The following is a 15965-nucleotide window of genomic DNA, read 5'->3' as shown; positions in this document are numbered from 1 at the left end:
TCATCACAAAAGTGTTGTTTTATCTGCAAACAAGCAGCTCACCACTTGTCCAGCAAATTGTCTTTCATTGAGAATGACAAATGTGGCTATACTCCTTTTTGCACAAATATTTCATATGTTGTGTATAAAAATGAAATGTATGTTTCTGATTTACAAATGTACTTGTTTCCAGAAGGATGTTTTCAAATGTGAACTTGGCGTGTGATGTGCTGAATTTGCTGCATTTGTGGAAGGAGTAACAAGCTTGCATTCAGTCACATAACTTTGAAACTTTCTTTTCTATTAGTTTTTAATTCTTTGACTACTTATAAGATCATTTTCAATTCCTGAGTGATCCACACACAAATCTGGCTATTTCCTCCACGCTGCCACTGCAAACATGCCACCTAGCAGTAGGTGGCAGTGGCACTAACAGCCTTTCTGGGTACCAGGCAAAACGGGGAGTGTTCCTCCTTCGGGCACATAAAGGAAGTAGCCACATGTGTGTGTGGATCAATCAAATGACATTACAAATCACAATTTGAGCCATGTTTGTTTGTGTATAGCTGTGTCTCTTATATTATTGATCATGATACACACATTTGTGAATAATGTTGAGGCTGATTGCGTTCCGTAGAGAGCTGGTGGCGGCCTATCAACAAAGTCTGGGAACACATAAGACCTTTTTTTTTTTTTTTTTTTTTTTTTTTTCCAGTTTCATTTTTCATTTGATTTGAAAATGCATTGCATCACACACGTTGTACAGATTTTTTTTGGTCTCTATTGTAAATCTGCTCATGCTAGATGACTAGACAGGACAGGCCACAGACAAACAGTGTAACAGTGTTAACAGTGTAACTGAGATAGTCCTACTGTCTCCTGAAATGTCTCTGGTGTGAGGAACTTGCGTGATGTTGAATGAATACTGTACACTTGAGTGCACAAACCTGACTGTGCACATATATACGTGAGTTGAAAAATGGGGAACGTCACTTTTAGTTTGCCAAGCCATGCACATTTATTCTGCTTCAGCTTTTGGGAAATCTGTTGCGCCCAACATATGTCTCTTGTATTTAACGTCTTGTGTGCCATGAATAAACTTGGACTGTGAGCTTTAGTAGGTTTATTCCTGTCTCTCTAATGCAAAATGAGCTGTGCAGAGCAGCGTAACTGGATGATTTTTTTTTTATTCCACCTCACAGACCAAGCAGCACTTTGAATTGGTTTCTGATTAGTCTTGATTGTAGATAAACGTCTGTTTGCTCCCAGGATTGATTTTTTTCTAAACAGGTTCATCACAGCTATAAAAGCACAGAGCATGGCACCATATTGATGTTGCTATTTTCACTCAGGTATCGTCTGTTGTGATATTGATTGTAAAAATTGAGGCATCTGTAGGCTGTTAGGGCAGATTTGGCCTCTACATGCTGACGGATGTTGGGAGGAAGTCAGGATTATTATGGCTTTCCTGTGCATTGATTTGACAGTTTGTGCATTTATTGGTTAGTAGACATGCCCCTCTTCATATTTGTGTTACTATTTGCTCTCAGCCAGGCTCATACACACAAACACACACACGCAAGCAATGCCTGCATCTTCCAGTTTGCACATGTTTATTTTGTATTCCCTCCTGTTTTCCTCAGTGACTTCATGGTTAAAGTGGTGGAGGTGTCAGACAGCAGCCAACAGAAAGTATTCCGGGGCCACGACGCGCCTGTCCTTAGTGTCACATTTGACCCAAAAGATGAATTCCTGGTGGGTAAACCTATTTCTCTCAAAAGCAGCGATATACCAAAAATGTTGTTTGTATGCTTGTGAGTATGTAGAGCAGAGTCTGCTAAATACTGGTAAAATAATAAAAATAGTACCACCACACTGGCTGGTAATATTTTTAGATGATAACACTTGAATGCCTTAGGTGTGTTTAATTATTTGAATTGTTGCATGTGAACTGAAGTGCATTGAGTAAGAAAACACATTTTAAATTAACACGAAGCACCTGATTCAAGACATAAAATGGCCCTGATACAGTCACGATGACATATTCCTGTGATTAATTGGGCCACACTTTTATTTAATATTCAACTTAGTGTCAACCATGTGTAAGTTCAGTTCACTACTGAGTCTGTGTGGATCACTTATTAACAACCCGTCCAGTGTAAATGCTAAACTTGGTACTGATAGTCTATTGACTTTTTAAGTGGTCCCTGGACATGATTTATCATGACTCGTGGCTGGCTGGAAAGTACACCTACTATTTAACGCTATTGAAAGCACATTTTAACTCTTTGGCACCTCTGACTGTTGTTAAACCTGTCTTTTCACTTAAACCTGGCACATACGATCTTGCCAGGTCACATTAACTGTCAGGAGTGCATGAATGTTGAATCTCAGGCGTGTGTGGACATAAATTCAGTCACAATCTGTATTTTTCAAGCAACGTTATTAATTTACAGCAGTGCCATGGCCACCCATTTGCACATAGACACAGTAGCTGTGTTTACCTCCACCGGTTGTGATACGCAAAGAGTTGATGCATGAAATGTGCGATGGAAACGCTTTACAGTTGTCCCTCGCTATAACGCGGTTCACCTTTCGCCGCCTCGCAGTTTTGCAGATTTTTTTTAGTGCAATTTTGCATGCTTTTTTTTTTTTTTTTTTTTTTTTTTTTAAACTGGACTTATTTTTCTACGAAGGTTTGAACTTTGAGAGTGTTTAAACAAGAGAGAAAAGTGAGAAAATGTTAATGCCTATCTGAGAAAAGTGTATAAAGTGTGTAGGGAGGGGTTTTACAGCCTTAAAACATCTATAATAATTGTAAAAAATAAAGCTGACTACTTCGAGGATTTCGCCTATTGCGGGTTATTTTTAGAATGTAACTCCCGTGATAAACGAGGGACCACTGTATTCGCATAACGATGACATAGCTGTGAGCCGGGGCCCGATTCCCCTGTCAGACAACAAACACGACATTGGAGAAGACACAATGCTGCTCTCCCTTCCACCAGCCTGTTAATTTACCACAAAACTAACATTGTTCTGGTAATATGGACTGCTGATTTGTAATACCAACACCATTTGACTGCATGTGCCCTGCAGCGGTGAGCGAGGGAGGGATTTGGGGCTTTAAATAAACATGACCTGGAACTTTTAATTTTCAGGAGTTTCTATAATATAGTTTATGGAAACCCGCATTAATTCTCATTTTCTTTTATTTAATTTTCAAATTATGTTTTCTTATCTGAGGGTTATTCAGCCACTGTGTCTGACAGGACCTCAGAGGTCATGTGTTCCCACCAGCGTTGACTGTCCTCCCAGGACTGTATTTCTCTCCGCTGGGGCCGTAAGAGCACCGAGGGAGAAGCTGTGATCTGTGGATTCAACAACTTTCACCTGCTGGGAGTTGTACTGCTGAATTGTGGAAAAAAAATCAAGATCAAAAGCTTGTCTTGCAAACAGAGACATGTTTCTTCATGCTATCATAGCTGCTGTCTCTGGTGCTGAAAGCCATGTTTCTAACAGCCGCATGTATTAGTGACACTGTGTTCAGATTAACTCAACTGTGGATGGGCTCATTTATATTATCAGTCTTGGCTTATCAGTCATTATTCACCCACTAAATTAAGAAATTTAGCATGTTAAAATTTACTGGCCTTGGCAGTAATTTATGTCATGCTTCATAAACCAGCTCCTGTTGAATATTAAAATTGGACAGATCAAATAAAAATGTTGATTATTTATGGCCACTCAGAAATAATTATTGGCTGTTCTTTTGTTTGTTTACCAGGCCTTAGCAGAAAGTTAATTTTGGTTACAGATGAAGAGGGAGCGTAACGTCTCTGATCATGAACTGGAGGAAATGCATTTTGCCGGAGATATTTGAAAATTCTTACGCCTGTTAGATTGTATTTACTATGCATATGATTTTAAAAAAAATCTCACACCAGAATTTCATACATTGAAAGGTCTTCAGGTCAGTGTTTTCTCTGTAAGGCCTGTAAGGTAGACTCACTCTCTGAAACTCTCTGCTTCCTCTGCCAGGCCTCGGCCAGCTGCGATGGCTCTGTCGTGGTGTGGAACATTGAAGAGCAGGTACGTCATAATTTTAACATCCATGTTTCTTGTTTTTTTTTTTTTCCCCGTCGTGAGCACCATCCATCTGGCCATGATGTCAGACAGTGTTCTGCTTTGTGTCCATTCAGACACAGGCGACCAGTTGGCCGGTGCTCCAGAAGACCAATGACGTCAGTAATGCCAAGTCCCTGTGTCGACTGGCCTGGCAACCCGGGGCTGGGAAGGTCAGTGACTGTACTCGCTCACAAGAAGGGGGGTGGGGGGATGCAATATATATATATCTATATATCTATATCTATCTAGATAGATAGATATGATGAACATGATAGATTCTTATGGTGCTTTCATTTTGCCTGACTGCACAGTGTTCAGCATATAACCTGGAAATCAGCATTCATAGCCTGTAATTGCAAGTATTTTACAGAAATGGATAGAATCAGTATTTTTTTTTCATACATTTCTTTAAAAGCAATAACCCACTTGATTGTGACGGATGGTGATTTCAGGGCAGTTAAAGCAGTTTCAGGCACTTGCAAGTCTCAAGATGCCTCAAAGCTGTAAATCACTGTAAACCACTGTCTGTTGTGGCTTATTGCTTTAAATCAATGTCTAGCAAGCGTGATTCAGTTAAGAGAAGAACTGCGTGTGTGTGTGTGTGTGTGTGTGTGTGTGTGTGTGTGTGTGTGTGTGTGTGTGTGTGTGTGTGTGTGTGTGTGTGTGTGTGTGTGTGTGTGTGTGTGTGTGCAGCTTTTAGCAGTTCCTGTGGACTCGAAGGTGCATCTGTATGAGAGAGGTTCCTGGGATCATGTGAGCACTCTCTCTGATGATCTGGTCACACAGGTGAGGTCAAAGTGAACACACATCCGTGTTTATGGTCACGTCACCTTCAACAGGGGAGTGTTGGCAGTGCATCTTGTTGGTAACTAGAGGTGCAAACAAAGTGGCTATAATAGATACCCAAATGACAATTGATAGACACACGGTGGACTAGGGAAGGGCTAGAAATGAACCCCACACTGGCCAGAAACCTTTTGAGATGATAACGTGAATTTCTGAGTTATACACACTTTTTGGCCTCCACTTGTTTTCAAAACTGTGGCTCTAAATCAACGAGGCCTCTGATTTGATGTCTGTAAACACTGGAAAACGGTAGTGTGAAAACCCTTTTCTGTCATGCCTGCACGGAGCAAATATAACTAAAAAAATGTGGAGAAAAGCGCTTTGTACTTTTCCTGTCTTGTTTTCCTGGGTGTGATGAGGAGTAAGCAATTAAGATATTATGAGTTGATCACAAACGCTCTCACCCACAAATCACTATCAAGCATAGCTACATCGTTAAGAGAATGGAAAGCTTTGTACCAGTGCTCATTACAAATTCCTTGGTGGGTCCTCTAATCATAAAATTACGTTTTTACTAAAAGGTTGACCCCTCAACAGTGTGAAGTAGTGCTTTCCATCTAAATTATTTGCTCTCATTACCTCCTGTGCCCTTTCTCTTGTGTTCCATGTCCTTCTTTAATCTGAAGCTAAAACACAAACTGCATTTGTTCCTTGGGTGTTGGTGGAGCTTTTCCCCTTTTACTTGAAGCCATCTGTAGTGTTGAAGGTTAAGTGTCTCTGTGTAAAAACAGTTGTTTTATTAAATTTTTTTAAATTAACCTTTCTTCTTTTCCACCAGCCCATAAACGCAGTGGCCTGGTCACCCTCCGGGCAGTTCCTGGCAGCTGGCGGTGTCGGGGGTTTCTTGACGGTGTGGGATGTGGACAGCAAGCTGTGTGTGGAAAGGTATGCTACACAGATGGATGCACTAGTGTAAAGGTGGTGTGCAGTTACCTGACGGTGTCTTTTTCTCTGTTGCAGGCAGAAGCAGGAGAAGGGCTACACAGTTTGTGGATTAGCCTGGCACCCGTCAGGCAACCAGATCGTCTACTCAGACACACAGGGTTCCCTGGGCCTGCTGGACGGCCTCTCCACCTCTTCTTCTCACCCCAGCACCAAGGCCACGAAGGTATAGCTGAAGGGAAAAAACATGGTATTTCATCTGGGAGCTCTTGCACATTGCTCTCCAAGCTGTGGAACAAATGAACCTACTTCACTTTGCCTTTCCCTCAGCATTTAAGGGGCATGAATTAATTTTATCTCCTTGACGCAGGTCATGGAAGCCTCTAATACACAGAAACGTATAAGAAGGGCTGGGTGATATGGACAAAATCCACAGTCAACAACATTTTAGACTAGGTCTGTGCCATATGACCTAAATCTCATAACTTGATGTAGGCCATTACATATCTTGATACAGTATATACCATGATATAGAACATTTTCTGTAAATTACATGAATAAATAGTTTATATTAAATGAGTAAAAAAAAAAAAAACACACATGGAAAGGCCTATTTATCTTTTTTTTTTCTCCTTTTATTTGGAACTTTTTTGCAAATTTTCTATTCAACAGTAAACAAATTATAAAATATGTAATATAAATGTATCATCAAAGGAGTCCATCGGTGATCTGTACATGCTTTCCGATGCTGGCTTTGTTTTTTCCCAAGCAACAAGAGTGCTCCGAATGTGCCATATGGAGCGACACTTTGTCAGTCCAGTACCTAGGTCATTTACTTTTCTGTCAAAACGCTGCCACAGCCACGGCAGGTGTGTGTGGCTCCTGCAGAGGCTGCTGCTGGGTCTTCTAAGCCTCTAAAAAACTGTAACTGCATGTAGGGCAATGCGAGGCCACTGAGATCTGCGTCTCTGTTCTGTGTTGCCAGTACATCTCCAAACTCTACAGACTGCAAGGTGTCAATCGGTGGCACTGTCTTGTTGACACTCTCATGATGTAATACTTTGCATGCAAAGGTTTTTGACAGCCATGCAAATAGTCATCATTGATCAGATGAGTCACATTGTTCCAGAGGGTTGCCATGTTGATGCTAAATGCCTGTGTCCTTTAATCAGGCGCCAGCAAGCAAAGTGGCAAAAGACTATGATGACCTGTTTGATGACGACGACGACAGACTCATGGATGAAGGACTGAGTGATACAAACTCCCCAGCCAAGAACCCTGTTGCAGGAGACGAAGATGGTGATGATGATGATGTGGTGCCTGCCACAGGGCGTGTGAGGAACAGGGGGGCATTCCTGGATGATGAGAACTCACTGGGTAAGTTAAAGGATGCATCTAAGGCTCTGTCTCCACACGCTATTAAAATGCATCTTTGGTGATCTGATCACAGGTGGACAGCTTTCAGTCCGTCTGTTCACACCTGGCGTTAAAATGCCTCTCCACGTCGCATCACGCCTACCCACTTGTAATCAGATCTTACTTTCCCGCTCTGTATGCAAATAAACACATAACAGTTGCATTTGCAGTTTGTTTATTAATTGATGAATTAATTAACTACATACATCCAATTGTGCCAACACACAGTTGGATGTACTTGGCTAAAGGAACATGCTTTCAGTTGCAGCAGCATTACCCTGAAGGATAAACTTCCTAATATGGGTGTGCAGTATGCCCAAAAATGTTATCCTTTGAAATTTTATCATATCAGTCAGGAATTATCTTGATATATATCAGATCGTTATTATGTTACATTTTAAAGTCTACTTGTGGCTTCTGAGTGAAATCAGAGGAAATCAAAAGTCTAATTATGCTAACCTCCTTTAACCAAACAAACAACACAGTTTATGTGCCGCAAGTGTCTCCTCGCTCATAACCCAGCGTGCAACTGGACCTCTCTATTCGTGCCACGTGACTGGCTGTTTGTGCATCCAGTATACATACAATTTACACTTGTTCATGTGTGCGTCGAGGAAGAGACAAACACGTGAAAGATGGAGCGGCAGCTCTGCCTCAGCTCGGCCAAAAGAAACAGCAAAAGTCGTGATGAAAGGATTTTGTGTTCAAGGCAGTGGATAATAATAAATCTTTAATTTAACCCTAACCCCAACAAAATATGCAAAGGGTGCCACATAAGTTTCCTGTAAAAAGTTGTCTCTTTACATAATTATGTATAAGCCTATTTATTTCCATATTTTTCTCATATCTCTGTGATGGATACTGCAATAGAAATTCTGTGCAATATAAAAAAGTTATTTAAGACAGATGACTTGTTTTGTTTTAAATACCTGAGGGCTTAAATACTTGAAGGGTCAACAGATTTTAATAAAGGAGTTTATGTTTAAGTAAATGGGACTTTTTTTTTTTTCTCCTGTGCTATTGAATCATGCCAAATCACCGGTATTGTTATCGGCTACTGAATTTCTGGTATTGTGATAACCCTAATTTCCAGTGACTTGACTGTGTTACTAGTGTGAATGCTGGGTAACAGTGTAGGAGACATTTTTGGTCAACCATCCAAAACCTTGAAAAGCCTGAAATCTCTATGTGCTTGTTTGTGCTGATACAAACACAGGCTCGCTGAAGCTCGGCCTGGATAAATATGGAGACGATGATGACGCCGGCAGTGCCATAGTGGCCCCGGCTGCTCCAGCAGTGCCCTTGCGTCCCGTCTACGAGGGGCCCATGCCCACTCCACCCCAGAAGGCCTTTCAGTCGGGCTCCACTCCGGCGCACCTCACACATCGCTTCATGGTAGGACAGACTGACAGAGGTATCTCATGGTAGACAAAAAAATAACGTGTGGATGCTGCATCAGTGTTGAAAAAGAACATGGGCAGAATCCAGTAGAGATTTGCATGTCAGTACTTTTGTGTTTAAATCTATAACTTTCAACATTTTCAATATGGTCTTATTTTTGTAAGACATTTAGCTCAAATTGTTTGTTTATTAAAAGAGGGGGGATTATGATTGATTATTTAAAAAGAGGGGAATTATAATTTATTATTATATTTATAATTTATAAATAAATCTAAGTAAATAAATTAGAATTTGACACCTGCTATTTTACCAACAACTTGAGAATATTATGGGCCCTATTTTATCTGTGCAGACACAGATAGATAGATAGATAGATAGATAGAGTGACAGTGACCAGTGCCAAGCGCTGTGTCCCAGTGCATGGTCAAGGAAGGCGTTTCCGAACCTGTTTTAGCTCATTTGAGCACAACCATGCCCACATGCGCTAGGTGTAAAGACTCTGTGGAATACATTACAGGGATTTGGAGATTAACTATTATCTTCATGGAATTCATTAGATAAGATGAAGAAAATGCATAAATCAAGTAGACATGCCATTCATTATTTTTTGTATGCATTTGACTAATCTATCATGTCAAATATCTTATAAATGTAGATCCAATAGCCTTGGTTACTTTGCTGTTTGGTTACTAATTACTTGTGTCACTGTGGCTATGATGAATGATAGTCTACCTATACTGGTACATTAACGGCAGCTGTGATGTGTAAGCTCACTTTACTGTCACTGGCCAAAGGTCAGAGCACAACAGGGTCAAAGTTCACCAAATATGAACTCTGAGCACAGGGCTCTGCGCTTCGCCATGGTCCACCCACAAGCCAATAATCGGCCTCCAATGTAAATGAGATTTTAACAAAGAAGCACATCTTTTGCATTTTGCCCTATCATTTAAATAGACCTCCCCTTTTGGTGTGCTACCACTCCCACCTTTGCACCAAGCCTGGTGTGGAAGCACAAAAATACCACACAAAGAGGCAAAGTGTGTTTCCAGGGCAACACAATACCAATTGGTCATAGCGCTGCTTGCAACAGTCTTTGCGCACCCAAGAAAATAGGGCACCAGGGTTTCCACTACATGTAATTCATCGTGGCGCACCGCCACGGCAAAATAAAAGCCGCCACACCTTCGGAATGATTTTTTTTTCTTCCAGATGTTAAAACAATTTTAAAAGGATATATATACATATATATAGGCTATCTAGCCTTTTTTGCGCAAATATATTTATTATAATCAGTTTGAAATGATAATTTAAATATCATGAAAAGGTACATAACACTGCAATTAACTTTATTTTGAAAAATGAACACCAGAGTCATCACCCGCCTGTTTGATTACTGTCTGCAGCGCGCTCGCAGAGGGAGAGAAAAGGGCAAGAGAAAGGTACCTAGGCAAGATTAAATTTAATCCAGTTTTTTGTTCAAGCCTGTGAAAACGACCCTAATGTTATCGCTAACACTGTAGGGACTATAATTTCCGCGATCACGAAAAAACATTACAACAACTTCACCGGCACGGTATAAGTCCAAAAGGCAGAGAAACTTTCCAGGCTACAGCTGCGCACGGGAGTGCTGATATGAAACAGTGCAACGTGGCTGTAGCAGAAACAAAAGATATGTTGCATCTTGTTGTCTCACTTCTGTTAGCACGGGTCGTGATCCTACACATTCAATATGCTTAGTTGTAATTATTTGTTTATTATGTTTAGGACTCACTGTTTTGCTTATTTTTTATTTACCATATCCTTTAATTCACCCTTGAGACAGCCCAGTATCCCACAGGAACCACTGACATTTCTTTTATATATTATTTTCAAATGTGTAAAATTTATTTTTATCCTTGTATGTCTCAGATGTGGAACTCGGTGGGAATAGTGCGAGGCTACAACGACGAACAGGACAATGCCATTGATGTGGAGTTCCACGACTCGGCCGTGCACCACGCCATGCACCTCACCAATTCACTGGGACACAGCATGGCTGACGTGTCCCAGGAGGCTGTGCTGCTGGCCTGCCCCAGCACAGACGAGCTCGCCAGGTACGCCTCCTAATGTCCCGTCCCTGGTTCTTGATTTGCTTATAAGAAAAGCTGAAGATACAGATATGGAGGAGAGGCTTCACTGAGGCAGTCATGTAGAGAACAGAAACAAAGAAGTTTTGTCTGTATTTTATTTTCTGGTGATTATGAAAAAGGTGGACACACAATACAAGCTCCACAGCTACTACTATCAGCAGGTAGTACCGCATATAGTAGATAGTAAGCGCAATATCCAAATTGCAGGACCTGCAGCTTTTTGAGAAAGAAAGAGTGGGCAACAAAACATTGTTTTAGTACAGGGTGTCCATAAAGTCTCTTACAATTTAACAAATTTATTACAAAAAAATTCTGCTTTAGTCTGTAGCTATAGTAAAGAGAGACAGCTTTCTCCATTTTTATTCTTGCTGATGTCCCAAACTAATGGCTGCCTGTGTGCTGTGAAACCCCACCTCTTGTTTGCTGTGACTGGATGGCTTACACAAAAGGCATCTATGTCATCCTCAAAAAGCTGAACTTTTCTCAGCCTCTCAACCTATGGAAGCATTGTGCTCTGCCTAGAAAGGAAGCAGTGTGTAGTGTTCTTCAAAAGCAGATTCTTCTCCTTTGCTTTGTGGCAGTTCCCCTTTTGCCCAAATATAAAACAGATCAAATTAATGTATTATTTGGAAAAAACTTCCATTCTGCTTTTTTTCCCCCCCATCTCTTTTGCTTACCAGCAAGCTGCAGTGCCTTCATTTCTCATCCTGGGACACCAACAAGGAGTGGATGGTGGACCTGCCGAAGGGCGAGGATGTGAAGGCGTTGTGTCTGGGCCAGGGCTGGGCGGCCGCTGCCACCAGCGCCATGATGCTTCGGCTCTTCTCTATAGGAGGAATCCAGAGAGAGATCTTCAGCCTGCCGGGGCCGGTGGTCTGCATGGCCGGACATGGAGAGCAGCTGCTCATAGTCTACCACCGGGGTAAGGCTGGTGTAATAATTTCCACGTCCACGGGTTTGCATGATGTAAATTTCATGACTACTCAAGTCCACAAGTCCGCATAGGGTCAAAATGAAAAAGAATCATTATCATATTTTGTATTGTGATCCTGCCTGAAAAAAAATGTGATACTTCTGCCATATCACCCACCCCAATATTGAAGGGTCATTTACATAAAGCTGCAAGTCTGCCCTTTTCTCATGTACAGGCTTTGACTGGACATTGCATTTGTGTGTGTACAAACAAAATCACAGAAATGCAAAATACAATACAAAATAATACAATACAAAAGGGTGGAAAACAACTAAACCCCCAGATCTAACAAAATGGAAAATTATGATTAAAGAAGTTGAACAACTCTCAAAATAAGGAATATGGAAGATGTGTAGATGTGTGGATTTTATATGACCGTAAATTATAACCACATCATCAAAAGGAATCGGAAGGTAAATATTTTTTTCATTTTCTAAGAGATTATTACACTATTGGCACGCCCTGCAAGTGGTATGTATTGTATACTGTGTATATGTATGGGTAGACCTGCTGTGTGTATTTCGATGGGTATGTATACATGTATACATACATGTATACAACATAGCAATGTTGTTTTTGTTTTTCTGTTTTGTATTGTTTTTTTTGTTTGTTTGTTTGTTTTTTAAATGTTTTGACATGAAATGTATGTGTGGAAGCAGTTAAGCTGCAGATGTGTCAATAAACATTGAAAAAATAAAGTATAATAAGTGGCCAAAAATAAATAAATAAATAAATGAATAAATAAATGCGTGTCTCTTTGTGTCATTAGCTACAGGTTTTGATGGGGATCAGGCGTTGGGTGTCCAGCTGCTGCAGTTGGCTCAAAGGAAGAGGCAGGTCATCCACGGCGAGCCCCTCCCACTTTCTCGGAAATCCTATTTATCATGGCTGGGATTCACTGCTGAGGGTCAGTCAGACCACTTCTTTCACCCCTCCCTTCCCCAAGAAATGATCTGTGTTATGTTGCTTTAGAAAATCATTGTAATCTCCTGAATTCAAGGAGAAACAAAACCGGGATTATCTTAACACAAGTGGTATGAACTGCTGGCTGCTGCTGGCTCCTTCTCATCATTTTTTATTTGTGTTCATAAGATTCATAAGAGTATATCATGGCTGCACTGTTATTTTTCAGGTACCCCCTGCTACATCGATTCGGAGGGGGTGGTACGGATGCTAAACCGCTCCCTGGGAAACACATGGACACCAGTGTGCAACACCAGGGAGAGCTGCAAGGGCAAATCGGACCACTACTGGGTGGTCGGAGTTCATGAGAACCCAGAGCAGCTCAGGTGATGGTCGCTCTGCTCTTTTGGTTATTTTCATTGTCAATGAATCTCTAAGATATTTCGTTTACTGTGATAGAGGACGAAAGACATCAGAAAATATTCACATTTGAGGAGTTGGTATCAGAATTTGGACATTGTCATCTTAAAAATGACTCAAAAAGATCAGTTATCAAAATAGTTGCTTATTGATTTAATAGTTGGCAACTAATTGATTATTCGACTAATTGCTGAAACTCTGCCACTGTCCTTTTCTCTGTCTTTTTCTCTGCTTCACTCTTAATCTAGTCTGAGAAACTGGGTGTATGCTGGTCTTCTCTTCAGAAGTTTTTGCTGTTTTTCTTAGTTCTTGAAAAGTTTACATTTTAGAGAGTCTGTTGTCACATCTGCTGTGGTGAAACCCCTGGCAGGGAGTTTTAAGATCCTCCCCTGTCTGTCCACGCATTTGTTAACAGAGTAACTCAATAAATACTGGGCAGATTTGCCTGAAATGGCGTGCAGGGGTGCCGCCAGGAATTTTAAATTTTAAATTCACTGAATTTACGTCTTAAATAATTTTAAACAGGTCTTAATTTTCATAAGTCCATAAAGCTACCTCAAATGCTAAATGAAAAGCTCCCGAAACAATTCATTATTATATTATGACTGCAACGATAGTAACACGATAGCTCACTGAATGCAAATTTAGCCAGGCCTGAAATTGGAGGGAATCTGGGTGGCACAACCCCTCCAGTCGTTTCACCTGCACCTGCACCACCAAGAAAAAATATTACAACAACTGCACCGGCACCGTACGAGTCCAATAGCCAGAGAAACTTCCCAGGCTACAGCAGCGCACTGACATAGATTGTGTAACAAAGCGAAGAGTTGCCACTCTGCTCTATTTTCACTGGGTAACAGCAGCACACTGGCTTAGCTTGTCTATTCAGAGAAGAGGTATCACTTCGGATTATTTTTCAATCTGTTATCACAGGCATTCTAGTGCTCATTCACTGGTAGCTGAGTTGTTAGGTCTTACAGGCTTACTGGTAAACATCTACTCCTCAGGTGAAATAATTACTGATGCATCCTCTTGCCATTTTTGTTCAATCATTAATAACGTATCATTTTCACCTTTTATTGATATAACAACGTAATTGTTAGATAACTAAATAAATAAATAAAGTGTTGTTTATTTGTTACCTCAATTAATTTAAAGTAATTTCTGTTTCATTTGTGTGCATTTTAATCATTAACATTTTAGTCATTAACATTAAAAACACACTCTTTTTTGGTAGTAAAATAAGAGTAAAAGGTTAAAAACTGAATTTCCAGAAATTAAAATGGAAAAAAAACGGAATCTGGGAAAAAATAAAACGGATTTTATAGGGCCCTAATTGTACATTCAGTCAGTCAGCCAGTTAAGTCAGTGTGTTGTTCATGCAGCCCCCCCACCTCCCCACCCCATCCGCCCCGAGATTTTAATAAAATAACTTTAAACAAATAACTGTTTTTAAGTAATTTTGTGACTCTGCATTTATTTTTTAAAATGTTTTTTACGTCGTGAAATAGGTATTAAATTTCATTCATAATGGTCTTAAAAGGTCTTAAAAAGTCTTAAATTTTATTAGGTGAAACCTGCAGATACCCTGATGCTGAACTATAGGGTTGAGGTTCAGGTAAAATAGCTTTTTAAATTGCATCGACATAATCGGTCATTTCTTCCTGCTCATTCATAGCAAATATTGGATCCTGATCCCCAAAGTAATGTAAACCTCCACTGCTGCAGCTTATTATTATTGTTTTTGGCTGTTGTCTCGTGCTGAGTCTTGTCTGTCCTCATCCTGCCAGATGTATCCCATGTAAAGGCTCCAGGTACCCCCCCACCCTGCCCAGGCCTGCCGTCGCCATCTTGCCCTTCAAACTGCCTCTGTGTCAGACCACCACAGAGAAGGGACAGATGGAGGTAAGGACACCAAACACACCCCAGACAACATGCTTAATGCAGATGTTATTCATCCAGCTGGTATGATGATCCATGTACAACAGGGATCCAGATGTACAAATATTTAAGTCAGTTGAAATGAAACGGCAGTGGTGTTTTCGTTAATATTTTTGAAATGCATACTTTTACTTGATTGTTTAGATTTTTCTAGCTTTAACCTGCATTGACTGCAACTTGAAATGAAAGCAACTTGGTTCGGTAGCTTTGTCATGCAGGCTTGATGTGAGCTTGCTGCCACAAATAATGTGGATGTTTACAGAATGGAAGTGAAAATCTATCAAGTAAATGCAAGTCACATTGAGTTTGTTATGTTTCACTTGGACACTCCTGCATCTCCCTCTCGCGCTCCACACACTTAGACGTGTCCTTGTGTTTGAGCAGCACATTGCAGCAGCTGATGTTGTCTGTGCTGCAGATGAGAGCTCATGACGTGTCCATTGACGGGAAGAGGAGGCACAACATTTGTCACATTCATTTTATAATGGGAGTGTTCTGGGGTTTTGTTATGTATGAATGCTTGCTTGCTGTGCTTGCTGTTAGGACAAGGTGTTAGTATTTGGTGAACACAGTGAAGTTGTGGTGAAGTGTTGTTTTTTTTTTCTTTTTCAGCACATTAATATAAGAACAATGTGAATTTGAAGTGGGCAGTTCCTCATTCCTCTGTCTGTTTCTCTTCCTCCTCCAGGAGCAGTTCTGGCGTTCAGTCCTCTTCCAAAACCACTACAGCTTCCTGTCCTCCAGTGGATATGAGGTCGATGATCAGGCACAGAGCCAAGCTGAGAAGAAGCAGCAGGAACTGCTGATGAAGATGTTTGCTGTGAGTAAGAAAACCCTGAAGATCCCTCATGGATATCTACACACCAGATATTACTTCTACTGGGATCATGCTTGTAATGCTGTTGTGTATCTTGTGTTGCGGCAAACTGTGCAGAGCTCTGCTTAAG

At 40.7% G+C, this 15965-nt stretch overlaps 1 protein-coding gene across 2 annotated transcripts in view; it reads left to right on the top strand.

Moving 5' to 3' along the window:
- Positions 1 to 15965, top strand: part of wdhd1 (WD repeat and HMG-box DNA binding protein 1) — a 36750-nt gene that overhangs the window by 1721 nt on the left and 19064 nt on the right. The window contains exons 5-18 of one of the 2 annotated variants that reach the window (XM_030048356.1): positions 1623 to 1734; positions 4021 to 4071; positions 4182 to 4277; positions 4801 to 4893; positions 5732 to 5838; positions 5914 to 6061; positions 7008 to 7212; positions 8468 to 8646; positions 10561 to 10745; positions 11462 to 11703; positions 12524 to 12661; positions 12887 to 13043; positions 14868 to 14982; positions 15707 to 15838. In XM_030048356.1, the coding sequence (XP_029904216.1) occupies positions 1623 to 1734; positions 4021 to 4071; positions 4182 to 4277; positions 4801 to 4893; positions 5732 to 5838; positions 5914 to 6061; positions 7008 to 7212; positions 8468 to 8646; positions 10561 to 10745; positions 11462 to 11703; positions 12524 to 12661; positions 12887 to 13043; positions 14868 to 14982; positions 15707 to 15838 (1960 nt within the window). Of the gene's footprint in view, positions 1 to 1622; positions 1735 to 4020; positions 4072 to 4181; positions 4278 to 4800; positions 4894 to 5731; positions 5839 to 5913; positions 6062 to 7007; positions 7213 to 8461; positions 8647 to 10560; positions 10746 to 11461; positions 11704 to 12523; positions 12662 to 12886; positions 13044 to 14867; positions 14983 to 15706; positions 15839 to 15965 lie in introns of both variants that reach the window. The other variant, XM_030048355.1, reaches the window with a different exon arrangement.

Source organism: Myripristis murdjan, chromosome 3, assembly GCF_902150065.1.
Source record: "Myripristis murdjan chromosome 3, fMyrMur1.1, whole genome shotgun sequence".
Taxonomy (NCBI): domain Eukaryota; kingdom Metazoa; phylum Chordata; class Actinopteri; order Holocentriformes; family Holocentridae; genus Myripristis; species Myripristis murdjan.
Note: the sequence above shows the minus strand (reverse complement) of the source record. Positions and strands in the feature narration are given on the sequence as shown.